The sequence below is a fragment of the Chrysemys picta genome, chromosome 9 (assembly GCF_011386835.1).
Source record: "Chrysemys picta bellii isolate R12L10 chromosome 9, ASM1138683v2, whole genome shotgun sequence".
Taxonomy (NCBI): domain Eukaryota; kingdom Metazoa; phylum Chordata; order Testudines; family Emydidae; genus Chrysemys; species Chrysemys picta.
Window position 1 is genome coordinate 78,982,732 of NC_088799.1, and position 22,492 is coordinate 79,005,223.

The 22,492-nt window shown below is 46.5% G+C and overlaps 1 protein-coding gene across 4 annotated transcripts in view; it reads right to left on the reverse strand.

Moving 5' to 3' along the window:
* EDA (ectodysplasin A) overlaps positions 1–22,492 on the reverse strand; it is a 207,964-nt gene that overhangs the window by 81,101 nt on the left and 104,371 nt on the right. For all 4 annotated transcript variants that reach the window (XM_065556556.1, XM_008166518.4, XM_065556555.1 and 1 more), the window contains exon 2: positions 12,788–12,896. In XM_065556556.1, coding sequence (XP_065412628.1) covers positions 12,788–12,896 — 109 coding nt within the window. The remainder of the gene's footprint in view (positions 1–12,787; positions 12,897–22,492) is intronic.

Below are 22,492 nucleotides of genomic sequence, written 5' to 3' on the forward strand. Positions count from 1 at the left end.
AATTTTGGCATTTCACTTAGAAGAGCTAAAAAAGGTTAAATTATATGACCTCAAGTATGAAGTTTCATGCTGGCAATATGCAATTTATAATTTTAAAGAATTTTTTAAATATTTAAAATGTACTTAAGAGAGTATCTGAAACTGGAGAACAGAATGAAATTGCTGTGTTCAGAACCACCAACCTTTTGGGATGTATATCTATGGGAGAAGACTCAAAGAACTGGTGTCAAGAGGGACTGATACTGGTCTTTATTTCCCCTGCATGCATTGCTCTTGGACCTTATCACTACTATCCAAGCACCTAAGGGTACGTCCAGACTACCCACCGTATCGACGGGTAGCGATCGATTTATCAGGGATCGATATATCGCGTCTCATTAAGACGCGATATATCAATCCCCGAACGTGCTCCCCGTCAATTCTGGAACTCCCCCGGAGCGGGCGGCGGTAGCGATGTCGATCCCCCGCCGTGTGGACCCCAGGTAAATCGATCTAAGCTATTCACGTAGCTGAAGTTGCGTATCTTAGATCGATCCCACCCCCCCAGTGTAGACCAGCCCTAAGAAATAGAAGTAAATTTATCTTCACAACACTGCAGTTTATAGACTTTGAATAGAGGTACACAGTGTCATGGTGACAGGATTATCTGCACCTCTGTCCCCTTCCTGGTCTGAGTGTAAAAATTTTATTTATATTTATCTATCTATATCTCACATCATTCTCCCACACTTATACCAGGATCTTTTCCTGGGCTACAGTAACCTACATATCAACTGTGTTTACCAAGCAGGTGGCAACTGGGTTCAGCACCTGCAGTGCTTATCTTTGGAAGTCTGAGACCAGCGGTGAAGATAGTGACCAGACAGCCTTTTTAAAAGTGAAGTACTATTCAGTGTTAACAATAAGAACAAAGCATTTAGAGAAAAAGAATTTTAAAACAACAATCTACATGCATCTTACCCAGAGGCTTATCATCGCATGATGGTAGCCTAGGCAAGGCCTAGCTTCTTCAGACACCCCCAGCTGGTGTCTAGATCAGTCTGGTTTCCCCAAAAAACTTGTAAACAACTACCCCTTGGAGGGTGGAGATGAAAGAGAGACAGTAGCTTTTTTTCAGTCAGAGTTCCTTCATTCCTCCACAGGGCTTTGCCTTCCTTCTTAAAAGCAGTTTGGTAGATTCGGCAGGAGACTGGGCTCCCCTATTTTTCCCCATAACAACCCTTAAGTGTTTACCACAGGGTCACTCATCTTGAGCCATTGTTTTCTCCCTGCATGTTTCCTTACAGTAGGGTTAACATTCGTCCGGATTCCCCCGGACATGTCCGGCTTTTCTGAGTTAAAAATAGCATCCGGGGGGAATTTGTAAATGTCCGGACTTCCCCCCCCCCCATGCAGAGCGCGGATGGTGCCACTTGCACTGGGCTCCGGCAGCCAGAGCGAGCCCCTCCTCTGCTTCCCCCTCCTCTCCCCTGCAGCTGAGATCACTCCCTCCCTGGATTCGCAGATCGCCGGACGTTCGGGCTTCCAGCAGTCTGGAGCTCTTCCCCCTGCCCAGCGCGCCGCTCCGCAGCACTCTGCTCGGGTGGGAACTGGGCTATGCACTCCATGGGGGAGTGCGGCAGCATGTCGGGCTGTGCGTGGAGCCCGACACGCTGCTCTGAGCGGCACGGTAAGGGGGCCAGGGGGTCGGAGAAGGGGCAGGGAGGTTCTGGAGGGAGCAGTCAAGAGACAGAGAGCAGGGTTGGATGGGTTGGGTTTTGGGGGGGCACTGTCTGGGGTTGGGGGTGTAAGGTTTTGGGCAGTCAGGGTACAGGTAGGGGGTAGAGTCCTAGGGGGGCAGTTAGGGTGGGGAGTCTCAGGAGGGGGTGGTTACGGAACAAGGAACAGGGAGGCTTAGGTGGGGGTGGGGTTCTGGAGGACAGTTAGGAGCAGGGGTCCCAGGACAGTTACGAGCAGGGGACAGGGAGCAGAGATGTTTAGATGGGTTGGGAGTTCTGGGAGGGGGGGGGCTGTCAGGGGGCGGGGAGTGGTTGGATGGGGCGTGGGAGTCCCTGGTGTCTGTCTGCGGGTGGGGGTGTGGATAAGAGTTGGGGCAGTCAAGGGACAGGTAGGGGGTATGGTCCTAGGGGGCCAGTTAGGATGGGGGGAGGGTCTCAGGAGGGGGCAGTCAGGGGACAAGGAGCAGGGAGGCTTAGGTACGGGGTGGAGTCCTGGGGGGGCAGTTAGTTAGTGTTACGATACATCCGGTTTTTCCCAGACATGTCCAAGTTTTTGGTCCTCAAATCCCCGTCCGGGGGGAATTGCCAAAAAGCCGAACATGTTTGGGAAAATAGCTTTGCCGGCATCCCTGTCCCAGTCTCCTGCTTACCTTGTGGCTCCCGCAGGCTGCGAGCTGCCGGCGGATTCCCCCGCGGCGGCTGCTGCTGCTTCCCCCAGACACATCAGCTCTGTGTAGCTGAAGAGCCGAGCTGCCCGAGTGCTACCGGCTTCATGGTTTGCCGGGCAGCCCCTAGACCTCCAGACCCTGCGCCCCCGGCCGGGCGCTTCCCCAGCGCAGCCGGAGCCCGGGAGGGGAAGTGCCTGGCCGGGGGCGCAGGGTTTGGAGGTCTGGGGGCTGCCCGGCAAACTGTGAAGCCGGTAGTGCTCGGGCAGCTGTTTCGCGGCTGGGAGGGAGGAGGGGGAATGCGGGGCGCTCAGGGGAGGGGGTGGAGTTGGGGTGGGGGCAGGGAAGGGGCGGGGCCAGGGCCCCGTGGAGTGTCCTCTTTTTTTAATGAAGAAATATGGTAACCCTACTTACAGCCTGCTATTAAACCAAACCAATATAAACATCCCAATAGCTGGGTTAACACATGGTATTTTTTAAAAAGTTGTATGGAGCTGGGTTAACACACGGTATTTTAAATCTTATTAATTGTAATTAGGACACTGATGTAGTGTTTAGGTTCTTGGGAAACTCTAGAACATATGTTTTTAGTTTCAAGTTTTTTTGAGTGGTTCCAACAGAGATGATCTCTTAATCCTAGCCAGCTAGACAATTTTTAAAAATAAGTTTAACATAAAATGTTGCAGAACTGCAACATTGAGTACCATACATAGGGGGCCAATTCAGGAAAACATCCCTATCCAGAAAGCACTTAAGCATTATACTTAAGAGCCTTCCTGAATCAGCGCCATACAGCGATGAAAGTAAAGCACTAGAATAAATTCTATGCAAAAATTAGTCAGAAGATTATGATTAGCCATAGAAAAAAGACGGTTACTCACCGTTGTAACTGTTGTTCTTCGAGATGTGTTGCTCATATCCATTCCAATCAGGTGTGCGCGCGCCGCGTGCACGATCGTCGGAGAATTTTCTACCCTAGCAACACCCGGCGGGTCGGCTGTGGAGCCCCCTAGAGTGGCGCCTTCATGGCGCTGGATATATACCCCAGCCAACCCGGCGCCCCCTCGGTTCCTTCTTGCCGGCTACTCCGACAGTGGGGAAGGGGGGCGGGTTTTGGAATGGATATGAGCAACACATCTCGAAGAACAACAGTTACAACGGTGAGTAACCGTCTTTTCTTCTTCGAGTGCTTGCTCATATCGATTCCAATCAGGTGACTCCCAAGCCTTACCTAGGTGGAGGGGTCGGAGTGAGACATTGCTGTGTGCAAAACCGCTGATCCGAATGCAGCATCGTCCCTGGACTGCTGTACCAGAGCGTAGTGAGCTGCAAATGTGTGGACTGATGACCAAACTGCAGCTCTACAAATGTCCTGGATCGGAACTTGAGCCAGGAAGGCAGTCGAGGAAGCTTGGGCCCTCGTTGAGTGAGCGGTGAGGTGCGGTGCTGAGACACCGGCCAGGTCATAGCAAGTCCGGATGCAAGACGTGATCCAGGAGGATAGGCATTGCGAGGAGACCGGTAAGCCTTTCATTCGGTCGGCCACTGCAACGAAGAGTTGCGTCGTCTTTCTAAAGTGCCTTGTGCGGTCAATATAGAAAGCCAGGGCCCTGCGTACGTCCAAAGAATGCAAACGCTGGTCTTGGCGAGTAGCATGTGGTTTAGGATGGAAGACTGGGAGAAATATATCCTGATTCATGTGAAACGGAGAGACCACCTTAGGAAGAAAGGCAGGATGTGGACGAAGCTGCACTTTATCCTTATGGAAAACCGTGTAAGGGGGCTTGGATGTAAGCGCCCTGAGTTCAGAAACGCGCCTTGCTGAGGTGATGGCTACGAGGAAGGCTGTCTTCCAGGATAGGTACAGAAGTGAACAGGTGGTCAGTGGCTCGAATGGAGGCCCTGTGAGCTTGGAAAGAACCAGGTTGAGATCCCACGTCGGAACGGGCTGACGTTGTTGTGGGTACATCCGGTCTAAGCCCTTGAGGAATCTAACGACCATCGGGTTAGAGAATACCGAGGACGCGAGTTCCCCTGGGTGAAAGGCCGATATAGCAGCCAGGTGAACCCTAATTGAAGATATCGCCAAACCTTGCTGTTTTAGGGAGAGGAGATATTCCAATATGAGAGGAATAGGTGCCTGTAACGGGGACACGGCTCGTTGTTCGCACCAACAGGAGAACCGCTTCCACTTGGCCAAGTACGTGGTCCGTGTTGAAGGCTTCCTACTGCTCAGCAGAATCTGTTGGACAGAGTGCGAGCATTGCCGCTCTGCCTGGGTGAACCATGGAGCAACCACGCCGTGAGGTGGAGTGATTGTAGGTCGGGATGACGTAGTCGGCCGTGGTCCTGAGAGATGAGATCTGGACACGACGGAAGCGGGATCGGTGACTGAACCGAGAGCTCCAACAGTGTGGTGTACCAGTGTTGCCTCGGCCACGCTGGAGCGACTAGAATTACTCAAGCCTGGTCTCTGCGTAGTTTGAGCAGCACCTTGTGGACCAGTGGAAATGGAGGGAAGGCGTAAAACAGGTGGTCTTTCCAAGGAAGGAGAAACGCGTCCGATAGAGAGCCCGGAGCTCGCCCTTGTAGGGAGCAGAACGCGTGGCACTTCCTGTTGGCTCGAGATGCAAACAGGTCTACCTGGGGAAATCCCCACCTCTGGAAAACGGAATAGATGATGTCCGGACGAATAGACCACTCGTGCGTCTGAAAGGACCTGCTGAGTCGGTCCGCTAAAGTGTTCTGGACTCCAGGAAGAAACGATGCCGTGAGATGGATTGAGTGGGCGATGCAGAAGTCCCACAGGCGAATGGCCTCTTGGCATAGAATCGACGAACGTGCTCCTCCTTGCTTGTTGATGTAAAACATGGCCGTGGTGTTGTCGATGAGAACTAACACACAGCGGCCACGTAGGAGATTGAGAAATGCCTGGCACGCCAGGCGCACCGCCATCAGTTCCCGAACATTGATGTGCAGGGCTAGCTGGGGTGCAGTCCACAGGTATACCGATGACACCCAGGTCTGGAGTGGGCGAAGCCGAAGTCTGGCATGCCTGGTTACGTACGTGCAAGACGCCATGTGACCCAGCAGGGTGAGGCACGACCTCACCGTGGTAATTGGGAAGGCCCTGAGTCCTCGAATGAGGCTTGTGATGGTATGAAAACGATTGTCTGGTAGAATAGCTTGTGCACGTCCGGAGTCTAGGACTGCCCCAATAAATTCTATCCTCTGGGTAGGCTCTAGCGTGGATTTCTCTTTGTTGAGTAGAATGCCCAACGCGTGGAATGTGTGTACTATTATGTGTACGTGTGCTCGAACTTGCTCTCTGGTGCGCCCGCGTACCAGCCAGTCGTCTAAATACGGGAACACCTGTACCCCTTGCCGACGAAGGTATGCCGCCACGACGGCCATACATTTTGTGAACACTCTTGGGGCTGAGGATAGGCCGAAGGGAAGGACTGCAAATTGGTAATGCACCTTGTTTACCACAAATCGCAGGAAGCGCCTGTGAGGCGGGTATATTGCTATATGGAAGTATGCGTCCTTCATGTCGAGGGCGGCGAACCAGTCTCCAGGATCCAGGGAAGGGATAATGGTCCCCAATGAGACCATGCGGAACTTCAACTTTACTACGAATTTGTTGAGTCCGCGTAAGTCTAAGATGGGTCGCAGACCCCCTTTGGACTTGGGGATCAGGAAGTAACGGGAATAAAATCCCCTGCCCCTTAATTCTAATGGAACCTCCTCTATGGCCCCCAAAGATAGGAGCGTAGAAACCTCCTGTATAAGGAGTTGCTCGTGAGAAGGGTCCCTGAAGAGGGACGGGGAGGAGGGGGTGGGAGGGGGGGAAAGAAGAAAACTGGAGAGCGTATCCCCTCTCCACAGTGCGAAGGACCCAACGGTCCGAGGTTATAAGGGACCAAGCACGGTGGAAATGGGAGAGGCGATCCCGAAAGGAGGGGGCTGGATCCTGGGAGATGACTGGGGCGCCGTCCTCGACCGCACCTTCAAAAGTTCTGCCTAGGGCCTGAAGGTGGCCGAGGTGGCCCCTGGTTCTGACCGGGTTGAGGGCCGGTCAACCTCCTCCTACCACCTCGCCCCCGCCTTCTGGCAGAGTCCTGTCTCGGATGAGGTGTGGGGGGGGTAGAACCGCTGAGGCTGAGGTCGAAATGGCCTGCGCTGGGGTCCCGGAACATGCATCCCTAGGGAGCGCATGATTGTTCTCGAGTCCTTGAGGCTCTGCAGACGAGAGTCCGTCTTGTCCGAGAACAATCCGTGTCCCTCAAAGGGTAAATCCTGCAGAGTTTGCTGCAGTTCCGGAGGCAAGCCCGAGACCTGGAGCCAGGAGATTCTCCGCATGGCGATACCTGAAGCCAGGGTTCTTGCAGCCGAGTCTGCTATGTCCAAGGAGGCCTGTAAGGAGGTCCGTGCCACCTTCTTACCCTCCTCCACTAAGGCCCCAAACTCTTCCCTGGAGTCTTGGGGAACCAATTCCTTGAACTTCCCCATAGAGTTCCAGGAATTAAAGTTATAGCGGCTTAGGAGCGCCTGCTGATTAGCCGCTCTAAGCTGTAGCCCCCCGGCTGAATAAACCTTACGCCCAAACAAATCGAAGCGCTTAGTGTCCTTCGATTTGGGCGCTGCGGCCTGCTGACCGTGGCGCTCCCTTGCATTCACCGATGACACCACCAGTGAACACGGCTGGGGATGAGTGTACAAGTACTCATAGTCCTTTGAGGGGACAAAGTACTTTCTTTCCACCCCTCTGGCTGTGGGTGGAATAGAGGCAGGAGTTTGCCATATCGTAGTGGCGTTAGCCTGGATCGTACGGATCAGGGGCAATGCTACTCTGGATGGGGCATCCGCGGAGAGGATGTTCACAATGGGGTCCTGCACCTCCACTATCTCCTCTGCCTGTAGGTCCATATTACGTGCCACCCTACGTAATAGGTCCTGGTGTGCCCGGAGATCTATCGGGGGTGGACCTGTGCTCGTTGTGCCCGCCACCGCCTCATCTGGGGAAGATGCCTCAGGTGGCAAGGGATCTAAGGGGCGGGTCATGGTCCAATGAGCCCTGGAGCGGAGCATCACTTGCCCCTGGGTCCAGGACGTCAGGTGGTGCGGGCACGGAAGCCTCCATGCGCCCAGGAGGAGGGCGAGAGATGGTGGATTCTGGGGCCCTATGCTCAGAGCGCACCAAGCGAGAGGCTGATGGTGGTGGAGCCCCTTGTGCTTGGTGGTACGCCCACGGGGTCCAGAACGACCAGTGTGAAGGTCCCTGAGCGGGATCCTCCGCTACCTCCTGCCAGTGGCCCATGTCCGCCTCAGCGGCCTGCCCCTGAGGGGGGTATGCCGATCTCGATGCCCCATCGGAGGAACGGGACACTGATCTCTATGGCCATGGCGGTGCCGACTGCGCCAAGAGGAGCTCCGGAAGATACGGTGCCGTTCGGTGCCGGTCTGGAGATGATCGGTCCCTATGCGGTGCCGGTGAGCGGTGCCGAGATCGGGATCGGTGCCGATGACCGCGTCGGTGCCGAGAGTCTGACCTGGACCTGGAAGGCGACCTCGAGTAGGCCCGGTGCCGGGAGCGGCCCCTCGACGTCGAGGGTCGTTCGTATCGGTGCCGGGAACTACGTCTCGAGTTCGAACGGTACCGACGATCATAACGGTGCCGGGAGGTAGAGCGGTGCCGCGACGATGATCTTAGCCGCGAGTACGACCGGTGCCGAGGTGATAGTCGGCGCCGGGACTGCGAGCGGCGTCGGGACCTGCTTCGTGACCTGGATCGGTGCCGTGGTTCCAGTCCTTGAGACGGTGGGCGCATCATGGCAGGTTTCCCCCTGGATTGCACCGGACGGGGAGCCAACGGTGCCGGTGGTTGGGGCGGTGCCGGCTCCATGAGAGCAATCAAGTCTCTCGCCGTCGCTAAGGTCTCTGGGGTCGACGGGAGACACGGCTGTACCACTGACCGCGGTGGTGATCCCGTCTGCACCGGACTCAACGGCCTCGGAGCCGGAGTCGACCGTGCCGGAGGCACCTGCTTTTGGTGCTCCACCGGTGGACGCGGCTCTACCCCCGGCACCGGGGGGGCCGGCGTCTTCAGGACGGCAGTCTCCTGCGCCTTACGGGATTTCTTATGTCCCGGGGATAACGATCTGCGCCGAGGCACTTGCGGCGGGTGCGGTGCCGAAGGGGCCCGGTGCCGCGGAGGCTAGTCAGACTCCACCCGCGGTGCCGGGACAGTCTGTGCCGCAGGGGCACTGCGCACCGAGGCGCTTGGCGCTGGGGCTTGACGCGCCGATGGAGTGTCCGGGCTAAGTGCCGCCTCCATTAGGAATTGCCGAAGCCGAAAGTCCCGCTCCTTTTTGGTTCTCGGTCTGAAGGCCTTACAGATCTTACACTTATCTGTTTGATGGGACTCTCCCAGGCACTTCAGACACGAGTCGTGCGGATCACTTGTGGGCATAGGCTTAGCACAGGACGCGCACTGCTTAAAGCCGGGAGCCTTGGGCATGAGCCCGGCTATGTGCCGGGGGAAAAAGGGGGAAGAACAACCCCCTTAATCCCCTTTAACTATCTACAACTATTAAAGGGTAAACTGAACAACTATCTAAAACTATATAACAACTACAACTATCTACAAAAACGGAATAAGCTAGGGAGAGTGGAGAACAGCTATGCCGCGCTCCACAGTTCCAACGACCGTCAGGGGCGGTAAGAAGGAACTGAGGGGGCGCCGGGTTGGCTGGGGTATATATCCAGCGCCATGAAGGCGCCACTCTAGGGGGCTCCACAGCCGACCCACCGGGTGTTGCTAGGGTAGAAAATTCTCCGACGATCGTGCACGCGGCGCACGCACACCTGATTGGAATCGATATGAGCAAGCACTCGAAGAAGAACTAACCACTTCTGTGTTTTTGGTCATGGAAAAGTGGAGATTGTTTACATTAGTTACATTCATGCTATCTACTGATGTAAAATGACTTACTCTTGGATACTGACTAAAACCTTAATCCTCAGGTGAACCATAGTTCTGGTAGGTGAACTGAGGAAGAGAGGTGGGGTCAAAGCTGACCTTTCCACAACCCCACCATTCTGGAAGTTATTGGGGCTAGGCTGTAGCAATTGCCAAGCTGTAGTTAGGTTATTATTACTCATAATCATTTATATAGCACTATGTTTTGTATCGAGTTTGAAAGAAATTATAAAAAAAACCCAACCCCTACTCCAAAGAGTTTACAATTGTAAGCAGACCAACTCAAAACGTGAAGATAGACAAACTAAAGGGGTGGGGAAAGAAGGAACAAGTGTTACAACCAAGAATGTGAATCACTGCATAATGAATGAATTATATATATAGATTCTCATATTTTGAAATAAAGACTGAGGGAGGGCAAGAAGAATAGACAAGTGAAGTTGACTGATGCACAGGAAGTATGATGCTATTCCAGGGTTAGGGAACAGTTTGAAGAATGTTTCTTCTAATTACTCATCTCTATGTACCCAAGTTAGCGAATCCTGCTAACCTTTCACATATCCATGCCAAAACACAACACAAACTACATTATATTATATGAAAGATGTCCACAATCAAATCAGGTGAGGGAGTATGCGATACCTGCCCAGATTTTCCAAAAATGCATCAATGCAAACATGGTTGTGCAACATTGGAGGTATACAGGGGGAAATGCTTTAGCATGGATGTACTGAACTATATTACCTGTAACCATGTCAGATGAATGAGACGAATTTTGATTACATTCAACCTGTTTCTACTATAGCGCAAAGTAGTGTTTCTACTATAGTGTCAAAAGACACGATTAAAAAACCCAAGGGTCTCCACTCCTGTGGTTTCAGACCCAAATCTTGATTTCTTTATTTTTCACCAGGCTGATGAGTTGATAGAGACTTACATTTCTGGTGCTGTTTTTTATTTGCTTGGCTCAAGCTTTTAAGAAATGGTTATTTACCTGGCTCTTGGCCAGGTAAGACAAACTCCTCTCTGAGCTTGTGGGCAATTTGTCTGTAAATTCTGTAAGGGAATCCCTGTTAGTATAGTCATATTTGGAGAGAACCGCTTGGTAATTTGCGATTCTCATTTATAAGCTCACCATAGAGTTGCTTTTTCTAGCACGATTCCTTGTCCCTATGTGTAGATATTTGTTGTCCCTGCTTAGATCTCTCATTTGCAGCCATCACTACTAATGATCCTGGCACCAGGTGAAAGAAGAATTGTTCAAAACCCTGTGCTGGAACTTGGTAACTTTGATCAGCCTTTTTAGATGTGGGTTGTATGGAGGCTAGGCCTGCCATAACAATCTAGTGAGATTTAAGAGGTCTTCATTGATAGGCAGTGCCACTCAACCAGGGCAAGATGTTTAGTAGCCTGTGAGGGTTCTCCTGGACAACTTCTACAGGAGCTCCAGATCAGAGGCCGCTCTCCTTATGAGCTCCTGTAATGACTTATAGTCATTAGGCATAGATGGTATAGGCTCAGGAGCAATAGCTTCATCTGGTGAAGAGGACGATATAAGGAATGGGATCCATTGAAGTTCATTTTTAAGTTCTCTCTGGAATGATGAGCTGTCAAGGAAAGCAAAAGTCTGTAACCCAATGATGCGACGGGAAAGGCTTCCCTGCTGCTCCCTGACTCTGAAGATCAGAAGGAATATTCTTCAGGCAGGTCAGTTGGTAAACTCTGTACATAGTGGGTATTAGTACTCCTGACTGATGCAAACTCAGCTGAGATCTCTAGCTACTATATATGATTGTGGTGTAGCCAGTACCAATAGAGTCAGTAATGGGAAGGGCTGTACAGAATATGGGGTGGAAAGCAATTGCTGATACCAAGCTATTCAGTGCTGAGAGAGTAATCAGAGTTGACCTAGCTGGTATCAAAATCACTGGTACTGGGATTATCTGTACTGGAAGAAATTGAACAACTGCAGTAGAAGATAGCGGTACTAGGTCCTTTGATGAAGTCTGCTCAGTGCCAAATTCAGGTAAGTTCGCAGTTGCTACTCAGGCCTCATGTTTATGAGCTGAATGGCTGGTCAAGAAGTCTCTCCTGGACTTTGAGCAATACTTTCTCCCCTTGATGTATAAGATGACTTAAGGGCTTTAGACGATGGCTGTAGAGACTGTGATTGATGCCTCTTCTCTCTAGTGGACTTCTGGGGATTTCTCCCTCTTTCACAGGATGAGGTCTTCAAAATCAGAATGGCTACTGAAGGTAAAAAGGCTTATGAAGCACTCCTCAATGAAACATAATCTGGGTGCTTAGTATTCTGGGAGTGACCCAGATACAAGGTTGGATGTGTGAAGTTTTTCATGAGGTATATTCTCAGTCTGCTCTCTCTAGATTTCTTTGTTCTTCTACATACAGTGCATCTCTCTGAAATGTGGCCTTCTTCTAAAACAACAACAACAACAAGCACCTTGTGTGCCCATTGTTTACAAGCATGGCTGCTTGACAGGACAGACAATTTTTAAAACCCAGGGATTTTCTCACTGGCATCCTAAACAAAGGAAGAAGTGCTTGCATACCAATCCAGAAAAAAAGGGAGAGAATTCTCTCAAAAGCAGGCAGGGAAAAAGGAACACTAACAAAAAACCTCTCTCTAACTACTGACTAATTACTATATAAACTAAGTTTATAAAAGAGCTTTGATAAGTGCTGAATAACAGTAAGCTATGAGGCATCAAGCTGTGAGCTGACAAGGAACGGAGAGGGAGTTAGGGTGGCCCCACCTCTTTCTGACCTTGGTTGGAAGCAGGAAGACACTCAGGATGTATGTGCCACCTCAATTTATGACCAAAAGCCCAGGGTATATGCACACCTGAAGTACAATATATATGTGCACAAACACTCAAAGAACATTAAGTATTTAGGGGTTAAGTGGTGTGGAGCTTGGACCCATCTATTCTACAACCACATGCAGCATCCCAGTTACAACACATTTTCATTCTGTACTGTAGCGCTGTTCACAGCTGTTTAGCCTGCACAACAACCTATTGAACATGGATTTTAAGGAAATAGGGAGCAAAGGCATTATATGAACAAACCATATCAGTAAGCAAGCCAAAGGCTTTACTGTTAGACAAGATGAATCTCCTTACTGAATCAATGGTGATTATAAAAAATAATGATAGTTGGGGCAAATAACGATTGGTTAGGATATTAATTTTAATATCATTTACTAGACTGTATAGTGTGAAACAGTAATTTACGGTACTAATGATCTGGATGCCAAGTAAGTTCAGGGAGGCACTACGAGACAGGAGTTCCCTTGTTAACTTACACAATCCACTATCTATTCACTACCTGAAAAAACTGCTTGTCCCTCACTTGTCTGTGAAAATGAGAAACACAACCATAAGAAATAAAGACAAACTCACCATCAGGTCCTTCACTACTTTTACTCCTTTTAGTTCGGCGGACATGATGCAATTTTTCTTCTTCAAGATGCACTTTTTCTTCAGGGAGGAAGAAATTCAGCAAGGCCAGCTGGAACAATAAGAACATCAAGTTGAGGTTTCTTTACCAACAAATTATCGCTGCCAAACTGACTGAACTCCGCCTCTTTAGCAGAGATTTGAGTCTCGATATCAATAACTTCTTAATTCCATGAAGAATAGTTTCTATAAAATTGATTAGCAGAACAGGATAAAATGCTAGCCTGCTATCTCAATTTCTGATGCACCCATAACCAGAGTAATGAGATACTACAGCAGTGGCTCTCAAAGCCGGTCTGCTGCTTGTTCAGGGAAAGCCCCTGGTGGGCCAGGGCATTTTGCTTACCTCCCGCATCTGCAGGTTTGGATGATCGCAGCTCCCACTGGCTGCGGTTCGCTGCTCCAGGCCAATGGGGGCTGCAGGAAGGGCAGCCAGCATATCCCTCGGCCCGCGCTGCTTCACGCAGCCCACATTGGCCTGGAGCGGCGAACCGCGGCCAGTGGGAGCCGCGATTGGCTGAACCTGCGGATGCAGCAGATAAACAAACTGCTCTGGCCTGCCAGGGGATTTCCCTGAACAAGTGGCGGACTGGCTTTGAGAACCACTGTACTACAGGACCTCAGTTTCCTTGGTCAGTCATATGTCAGACTTATAGAGTACATGACTTTCTTATGTGAAGAGTACTCCTGTATGTCTGTGATGAGAGAACAGGTATTAGGAATGAGGAGTCATTATTTTAGTGCTAGTTCTGTCAAATGAATCTCAATTACGCTTGCCAAAGTCACTTTATTTCCCTATTTGTAAATGACAGATAACATTTCTCTATATTACAAAGGTGCTCTGAGATTAACTAGACCATGTTTGCACAGTGCTTTGAAGATTTTAAATGCTGAAGTATATACATTTATTACATGCGGAATGGTAGTGACCCCAATATTTAGGTTGTCTAGCACTTTCCATTATAAAAAAAGTTTCCTTTTTAAAATTTTTTTTTAAGAGCTCTAATAGTTACGTGGTTTGCAACAGTACTTTGAATTTTGGCAACAGGACAGTCCTGGAGTTAAAGAGGTGCCTTTTGCTCTCTCTATGAAAATCCATTCAGACTAGACTGAGCTATAAGATGCTGAAAATCACCATTTTCTCTCTGTGCTTTCCCAATAGCACTTGCTACAGACTGACTGCTAAAATCGCATAATATATTATCAGCACTGTGCATAGACTGCCTCCGAATCTCTCCTCAACACATTATATGTAGCTGATCCTCCAGACAGGACACAAGCAAAGTGATGCTTCATTTTCTCCTCCCTGCTACTTTCCTCCATCAAAATATCCTTTGGCCTAGGGGAAGGTGCAATGGGCTGGGAACCAGGAGACCATGATTCTTACATTCTCCTCTGCTACTGTCTGATATTAGTAATTATATGCCTTTTACATCTCTTATTACTGAGGAAGACCTTATATCTTACTGAGAGGTTAAAAGTGTAGGCCACTTAGCCACACTACATTCTGGAAAGTCTGACAAATGTTAGTATTTTTCTATGCTATCTGTAAATTGAGGAAACTCAGGCGTATCTGCCTTCATAGTGGGTAACAGAACATGTGAAAATGTTGGTTTTAATGACATGTCCAGAATAGGGTTGCCAACTTTCTACTTGCATAAAACAGGAACGTCCTTGCCCCCTGCCCTGCCCCTCTTTAGAAGCCCTGCTACTTCTCTGAGGTCCCGCCTCCACTCACTCCATCCCCCCTCCCTCTGTGGCTCGCTCTTCCAACCGTCACTCACTCATTCATTTTCACCAGGCTGGCTCAAGGGGTTGGGGTGCGGGATTGGAAGAGGGCTCCATCTGGGCGTGCAGGCTGTGGGGTGGGGCTGAGACTGAGGGGTTTGGAGAGTGGGAGGGGGATTAGGGCTGGGTTAAGGGGTTGGAGCATGGAAGGGGGGCTCTGGCTGAGGTTACATTCCTAACCACATCCATCCTATTCTCTGAATGAGGCAAAATGTAGAATGCTGAAAAATAGTATGTGATCATGTAACTAAAGAGCAACAGAGGGTCCTGTGGCACCTTTAAGACTAACAGAAGTATTGGGAGCATAAGCTTTCGTGGGTAAGAACCTCACTTCTTCAGATGCAAGAATAGGGTTGCCAACTTGCATCTGAAGAAGTGAGGTTCTTACCCACGAAAGCTTATACTCCCAATACTTCTGTTAGTCTTAAAGGTGCCACAGGACCCTCTGTTGCTTTTTACAGATTCAGACTAACACGGCTACCCCGCTGATACATGTAATTAAAGACTATATCATAATATATACACACAAGGTATACAAGCCACAGAATAAAAACAAACTCTTCAAACAGGGAAGAATACTGGCAATATATGTATTATTGGCACACTAAACGCAATGATATCCAATGTACATATGGCTAAGTTAAAATTGATCTGTGCTTGTTCTACAGTCTAAAATGTGAAATTTCAATATTTGCAATTAAAATGAGAAAATTTAGAATAAAAAGCAATGTGTCTCAACTCTAAGGCAAAAACAAGCTCCCTATTCATAGTATGATATCTGCCCTTTATGTCATTAGAAGGTTCAAGAGAATGCCATGTCAAATGTCAAGACACAAATCAATCATCACAAAAGGGGTTTTGAAATCCATACAGACTTTTGCATTCATTACTTAGACCTCATTTTCAAACAAAAAAAACGTAAGTTCCCTTTTACATTAGAATATTATTCTCATTTATTTCCAGCCATCTGTAATGTTAAAAAAAACCCTAAAGGAGTTTTCCATACTAATCCTTTACACCATAGAACTTTCTGATTTTCTACAATAAGGCTAGGTAGCGACACATGGAGATATTGGAGATCCTAGCTGGAAATAATTAACCAACTAAAGATGACTGATGCAGTCATTTCTAATTATTCTCTGAAGAACTTGTTATTCACTTGCTAATTTATTAAGCTCCTTCATAGGCCCTTGACTTGTGCATTGTTAGGGCTGCAGATTTGTCATAGGATTTTTTTTTTTTTAAATAAAAAAAAATCATGGAGCAATCAGGTAAATGTAGTAAAAGTCATGGGTTTAGTGATTGCTCTGGGATATTTGATAAAAAAATGCCCAGACAAATGAGGGGGAAATGACCACCTGCGGCAGCACCCTACATAACAGCACTGCAACCCTAATCTACTCCGGTGAGGTGAGGAGGCCCCGAGGCAGGAGGGGCTGAAGAGTGAGCCTCCTCGGCGCTCACCCCAGGCATGGGCAGTAGTTGCTCTTGTGTCCTGCAGGTATGGGCCCAGCTACCCACTCCAGACATTGCAAACTGGCATATGGGTCACAGTGCCATTTGTTCAGGTTTGGCTCTGCTGCCCCTCCATCATGACAGGAGGAAGGAAGCGGACAGTAAAGCCAAATTTGAGAGAGTAGTGCTGTGACCCTGTGTGCCCTGTTACAACGCGCGGAGCATGGAGCCTGGCCCAGCCCTGCAGACACAGGAGCCGTTGCTGCAGGGTGAATGCTGGGTGGACTTCCTCTCCAACTTTTCTCTCCACATGGGGCCTCCCCTTTGCATCGGGCTGCAACCCACCTAGAGCCTTCCTGCAGGAAGTCACAGACAGAGAAATCATGCATCTGTGACTTTCTCTGCTCTGTGACAAGCCTGGAACCTTGTCAAGAGGTGTCTCTCTCTCTACTGTAAGTCTCCCTGGGCACTAGCATTCAGACATCTTTACAGGCCTTTAAATCCAATTAAATGTAATATGACATGAATAATACCTTATACCTGGAGGAGGAAGATCTCTATAATCTGATGCAGACTAGCCCAGAGACAAAGTTTTATGTAGTAACCAACAATTCATGTAAAATACTTTTCACATTAAAAAAAGCAATAATTAGTAGTTACTAAATAATTATTTTTCACAATGCAAAGTTAACCTCCTCGTCCTGAGGCATGTAGTGTCACTTGCATTCAGAAGTTCCATTTCAGTCATTCTAGTTATTCCAAGAAAAGAAGATATATCCATAATCCGGTAGCATTTCCTCCAAGCATCTCCTCTTCATAAAATATTGATATTCAAGAAATACAGATGATTTAGGAACCAAACGTTTAAACGATCCTTTGATTTGTCATTTATTCCAATCATCTCATCCACACAGTAGACAGAAACGGACTTGGTATTTTATGTAGATATAAAACAAATACATTTTATCTGTAACTTGGGAAGAGTATTGAGAAATAAATGGCACAGGACTCAAACACAGCACTGAGGAGTACCAATTCTGTTACTGACCTGCACAGGAAAAGACACTAGGTTAAGAGGTTAAATTAGATAGAAGGGAAGGATAAAGTCCTTCCAGGAATTATTAGGTGAAATTCTATGGCTTGTGTTATGCAGGAGGTTAGACATGCTCACAATTAGGGCAGATGATTCCCAGTGGAGACTAGCTCAGAACACCTCTTACTGCAGGGGTGGGCAAACTTTTTGGCCCAAGGGTCACATTGGGGTTGCAAAACTGGATGGAGGGCCGGGTAGGGAAGGCTGTGCTGCGGGGGATGGGAGGGAGACAGCAGGGGAGGGGCCGGGGGCTAGCCTCCCCGGCCGGGAGCTCAGGGGCCGGGCAGGACGGTTTGCCCACCTATGTCCTACTGGCTCAGCCACGGTAAGTGAAACCCACTTACGATCAACTCAGCACAGGCCACCCATACTGAGAGCAAGTCCAGTTACAGGAGGGGGTAAGAACTCCACTAACTTGGTTAAAATTGTGGAAGTGCCTAGCTATCAACTGGAAGACACAGATAAAACATAGGAAAAATTAAACTCTGATATCTATGCTTTTGTCCAAAATCTTCAAGATTAATAAAGTACCGTTTGTCTCTTTATAACATGAACTCCCACATATATTTTCCACAGCTGACAAGGTAAGAATATCTGATACAGAAGCTAGCTCATACTGAAGTGGGTCTGTAATTGCTGTATGATAAAATAGGATAAAGACCTATTTGGCACCCACGACTGTCTTTCTAACAGCCAGGATTACGATTTATTGTGCATGGGCTATAAACTCATTACACAGGTGTTGAAGCCAGTGTAAGATTTCAAAAAGACTAAGATACTTCATCACCTAGGAATGTGTGATCCCCCTAGGGAGGTCACTCCACCCCAGATTTTACTTATTATCCCCCCCACCTGCCTTAAACTGTATTACCTAAATTAGCATATATGGGGAAAAAACATTGCTTTCTAATAGAAGACCAAGCAGTAGCACAGGGGAAGGAATCAGAAAACCCTGGATTTGGGCAAAGGGAATTGTGATCCCAAGTGCAATTTAAATGATTCCTATCAACTTTTTTACCTGTTCACAGAGAAAAGCTCAAATCTAGTCTTCACAATTCCTGATATTTTATTTTGCTTCTACAAATATTAAATGGATCTTTATTGCAGTGACATGTTACAGAATAAAGCAAAATTAGCATCCCTGATAAAAGCAGTTGGTAGTTGGGTGTAGAGGGCTTTGACTTCCTTTAAAAAAAATAAGACATAATTCTTATAATAAAATTACTTCTAAAAAACGTATCTCAAAATTAATGACACATAAAAGCAGCCACATGTTCATCTAACACAGCTTATTTACCCTCATAACACAACAAAGATATTTAATGAAATTAAAAAGCAACACATTTAAGACTGATAAAAGAAAACACGATTTTCTTTTCTAAACAGCATATTACTAGCCTGTTTAACTGTTAAAGCATCAGAGGTCAAGAATTTAATAGGATTCAAAAAAGGATTAGATATTTAATGTGGCTATTAGAACATCCACAGTTATGATTGCAGGGGGAAGCAATTTAAATCAAGGTGATTAAATTAACTTGATTTAAAAATTAATTAATTTAAATCAGGTTAAGGTTTTGTAAAACTAATTTGAAAGTTTGTGCGTTGTAATTTAAGATTAAAATTTATTATGAACTAAATTATAAATGCTAAATGCTGTTTGTATTACTACTACTAGTTGGGTATCGTTTTGAGTTTTATAAAACTGCTATAGTAAAAAAACCAAGATACTGAAAATTAAAACCCTTATCTGCAAACAAGCAAGCAAGTACACAGTTTACACAATTATGTAATTTTACTCACAAGAATAATCCCATTCACTTCAACTGGACTACTCCTGTGCTTAAAATTAAGACTGTGCATAACTGTTTGTAGCACAGCGGCTAAAACTGTACTTTCATTAAAAGCATTCTTCTTAGTGGCATAGAATCTTTGTTATTTCAAAACAAAGTTGTTTCAGTGTTAACAATGAAAAGTTTAGACTTTCCATACATTATCAAAGTTATCATGAACTTTTTCATGAGCTGTTACACTTTGGTAAATGAAGTATTTCCTTCACTCCTTCCCACTGCTACCATTTTTTCTTTCTAGACATGCAAAAAGAGTTATTTTAGGGAAAAATACACTTTCCCTTCAATATTAAATATTTTTGTTAATGATCACAGATGCACATTTCACCACAAGAAGCTGAAATAAAAGACTGCAAATAAGAACAGACTGTAATTTTATCGTATGATGACAGCTGCTATTGAACATAGACTTATTCTAAAAATAGATTAATAAAAATAGTTTTCCTGCAGAAATAATGATATAAGAATAGGCTCTGTAGTATCTCCCACTACCCTAAAAGCTTAGTTCATACAATAGCCATATTCTATGGGGGTAAAAGGCATGACAGGATGAGTCAGACATATATTAATGACCAATCCAACAACCCTTACTTGCACAAAAATAGTCCCATTTAAACTAGTGAGACTATTGCATGAGTAATGACTACTCATATGTAGGTCAGAATGAAGTCAGTGCCTGGACAAAGTGAGAGTCTCAGCCCTACTCCACTAACTTTATGTTGCTCGGGGCATACTGGAGGCAGGGAAGGGCAGGCAAGGAGTGTGGTTAGAGTGTAATGTACTCTCGAAGTTCCCAGATGTCATATGGCACTTTGGGAACCATAGCTAGCTGGTAAAGTTTAGAGCAGCCTGCAGGCTGTTCTATCCTGCACATGGAGACAGAAACAGGCAGAGAATCAAGGAACAGTAGCTAACTCCTAGACAGCCTTGCTGCAGAATTAGAGTAGTGGGTGGAGAAATTATTGTGGGGAATCTAAAGTCAAAAGGATGGTTAATGTTTAGTTCTGAACATGGCGGGAGTATTAGTCAGTCAGTCAGTCAGTCAATCTCTCTTCAGCTCCTGTTAAAAGTTCTGTCTGATGCACTCACAAGACTTCCTCTATTAGTTAACAGGTTCATTATTCCAATGGAACACAGCAAGAGGGGAAAGTTATAAATGGCGAGATAATCTGTATGTCTACACTTGGAGCTGGGGGCGTGATTCCAGCTCAAACAGACATACTCGTGCTAGCTCTCACAGAGCTCGCATGCTCAAAACAGTAGCATAGCTGCAATAGCATTAGCTGTGGTGAACAGCAGCATAGGCTAGCCATTGTTTGCCGATACCTGTACTCCCAGCGTCACACTACTATTTTTAGTGCACCTAGATGGAATTTTGGTATGAACCAGTATGGCCGTTCTTATGTTCGGTTCAATGACCATTTACCAGGCCATCACAAAGCCTCATTTGGTAGAACCTTGCTTTAGAGTTGCAATAATCAATTTTAATGTGTTTCCCCACGGCAAGTTTTCCCTTTGTAAGTTGGCTGAATAGAGGAAAAAAAGCAGACAGAAGTCATGCCGTCAGAAAAAAGTTTTTTCCTAAACTAAACCCCATTAACATATTGGAATGGTAATAAGTCTATTTTTGTAAAAATGAAAAATAATGAGTTTTTTAAAGTCCCCATTTTCCCCAAGGATCAGAATCAGCAAACTGTCAAATCTTCTTCCAGTGCTTGAACTGGCATTTGTTTATGAAGCATCAGTAGTTCCCAATGAAGGGAGCTAATAACTATGGCTAGTACTCTACTTACCTTAGGCCTTAGAATTATGGACCAGATGTAATGAACATTGGGTCTTGACCTCAATAACAGTGGCCTCTTCTACTAAATTTTTCTGGCCAGGGTGCAAGGAAAAGGCAGTGGTGATTTAGTGCAAGGTTTGTAAGCTTCTCCAACGAATAGGCTACTGGGGTGCTAAATAGGTGCTGAATTTACATCCTTCATAAACCAGTCAAAGATTGAGTGAACTGGCCCAGCCACCCTATTTGCAGTGGGAGACATCAAGGTTATTCAATTACTCTCTTCCTTGGAGACTTTGATTGTTCCTAAAGAAATGATGAACCTAACTACCCACTCCACAGAAAGAAAATCTCAAATCCTCAGATTGAAGGAAGTTGGCTTTCTTTGCCTCAGTACCTGTAGAAACATAGGGTACTACTAAGGAGTACTCCAGTACCTAGGAGCATTTCCTTTCTTATGTAATTAAGTGACAACTTCATAATACGTTTGAACTACAGTGCATACAACTTCACAATATGTTGAACAAATCACTACTACAGGTTCTGCGTAATCTCGGGTCCAACATTACCTTAAGTTTAGAACAGTTACCAAATCACAAAACTATTCCGTATTTCATCAAGAAAATCACTGTAGGATGATAAAAATAAGGTCAAAAAGTGAAAAGAAAAGGGATAATCTAAAGGGTGTGGAAGAGGGAGCACCGAGGCAGGAGCCCAAATAACCTGTAAAACATGCCTTACAGGGATGAGTCAGTTACACCTTTGTATATCCCAACAAAACAAAGAAGAACAAAAGAACACATTCAAAAGAACCTATTTTCACTGCAATGACATGCAGAATCCTAGTTGGAAAGGCTGAGCAGTAATGCTCTGGAATGTCACGAGAACACAATAGGAATTACCCAAGTAATATAGCCTGCAGCTACTCACAGAAACTAATTTTGTTTTATAAAAAAAACCTGCATTCCAAAGTTTGCAGAAATAAAAATAAGATACTTATATAAACATTTTCTCTAAAAAGGTACCACAAAAATAGGAAGCTTTCCTCAGGACATGAAACCAGATGTGCCATGAAGTTATTATTGGACATACAAACTATGTGTACCACAAACCTGATGCTGTGGTGTTACAATGATTCTCAAGGGTTTAGCCACCTACCTGTCTCATTCTTTGAGTGTCTTAGACATAGCATATATGCCCAAAAGGAGCACTTTATAGCACCAAAAACATTCCACTGGAAACGCAGTGGAAAGATCTCAAAAGGCTCCAACAGCACAAAGAGAAAAGTAGAAAGTAGAAAACAAGCATAAAGATTGTTATACTCTGAAATGTGACTACATAAAAAGTGGCACTTGTTTAAAACAGATATGCTTCCTATGCGTGTGTGTGAGAGATATTTGCTGACTTCAGTGACAACAGATTTTGCCTAATTTCCTCTTCTCTTATCCCCGCAGTGATAACACAAGAGAGGGAGAGCTGAGTCTATACTTTCCTCCTGTGCAAATTCACTGAATTCAACGGGGTTTCAAAGGTGTCACTGAAGACACAATTTAAAGTTTGCACAGGTGTGACTAATTTAGCCTGCAGAACCTTTATATGGGAAAAAATGCAGCCAGACTCTCAGATCCAAGGCAAACTTCACAGGTATGCAATGAGAAATAATATTTTACTTGTAAACTGAGCGT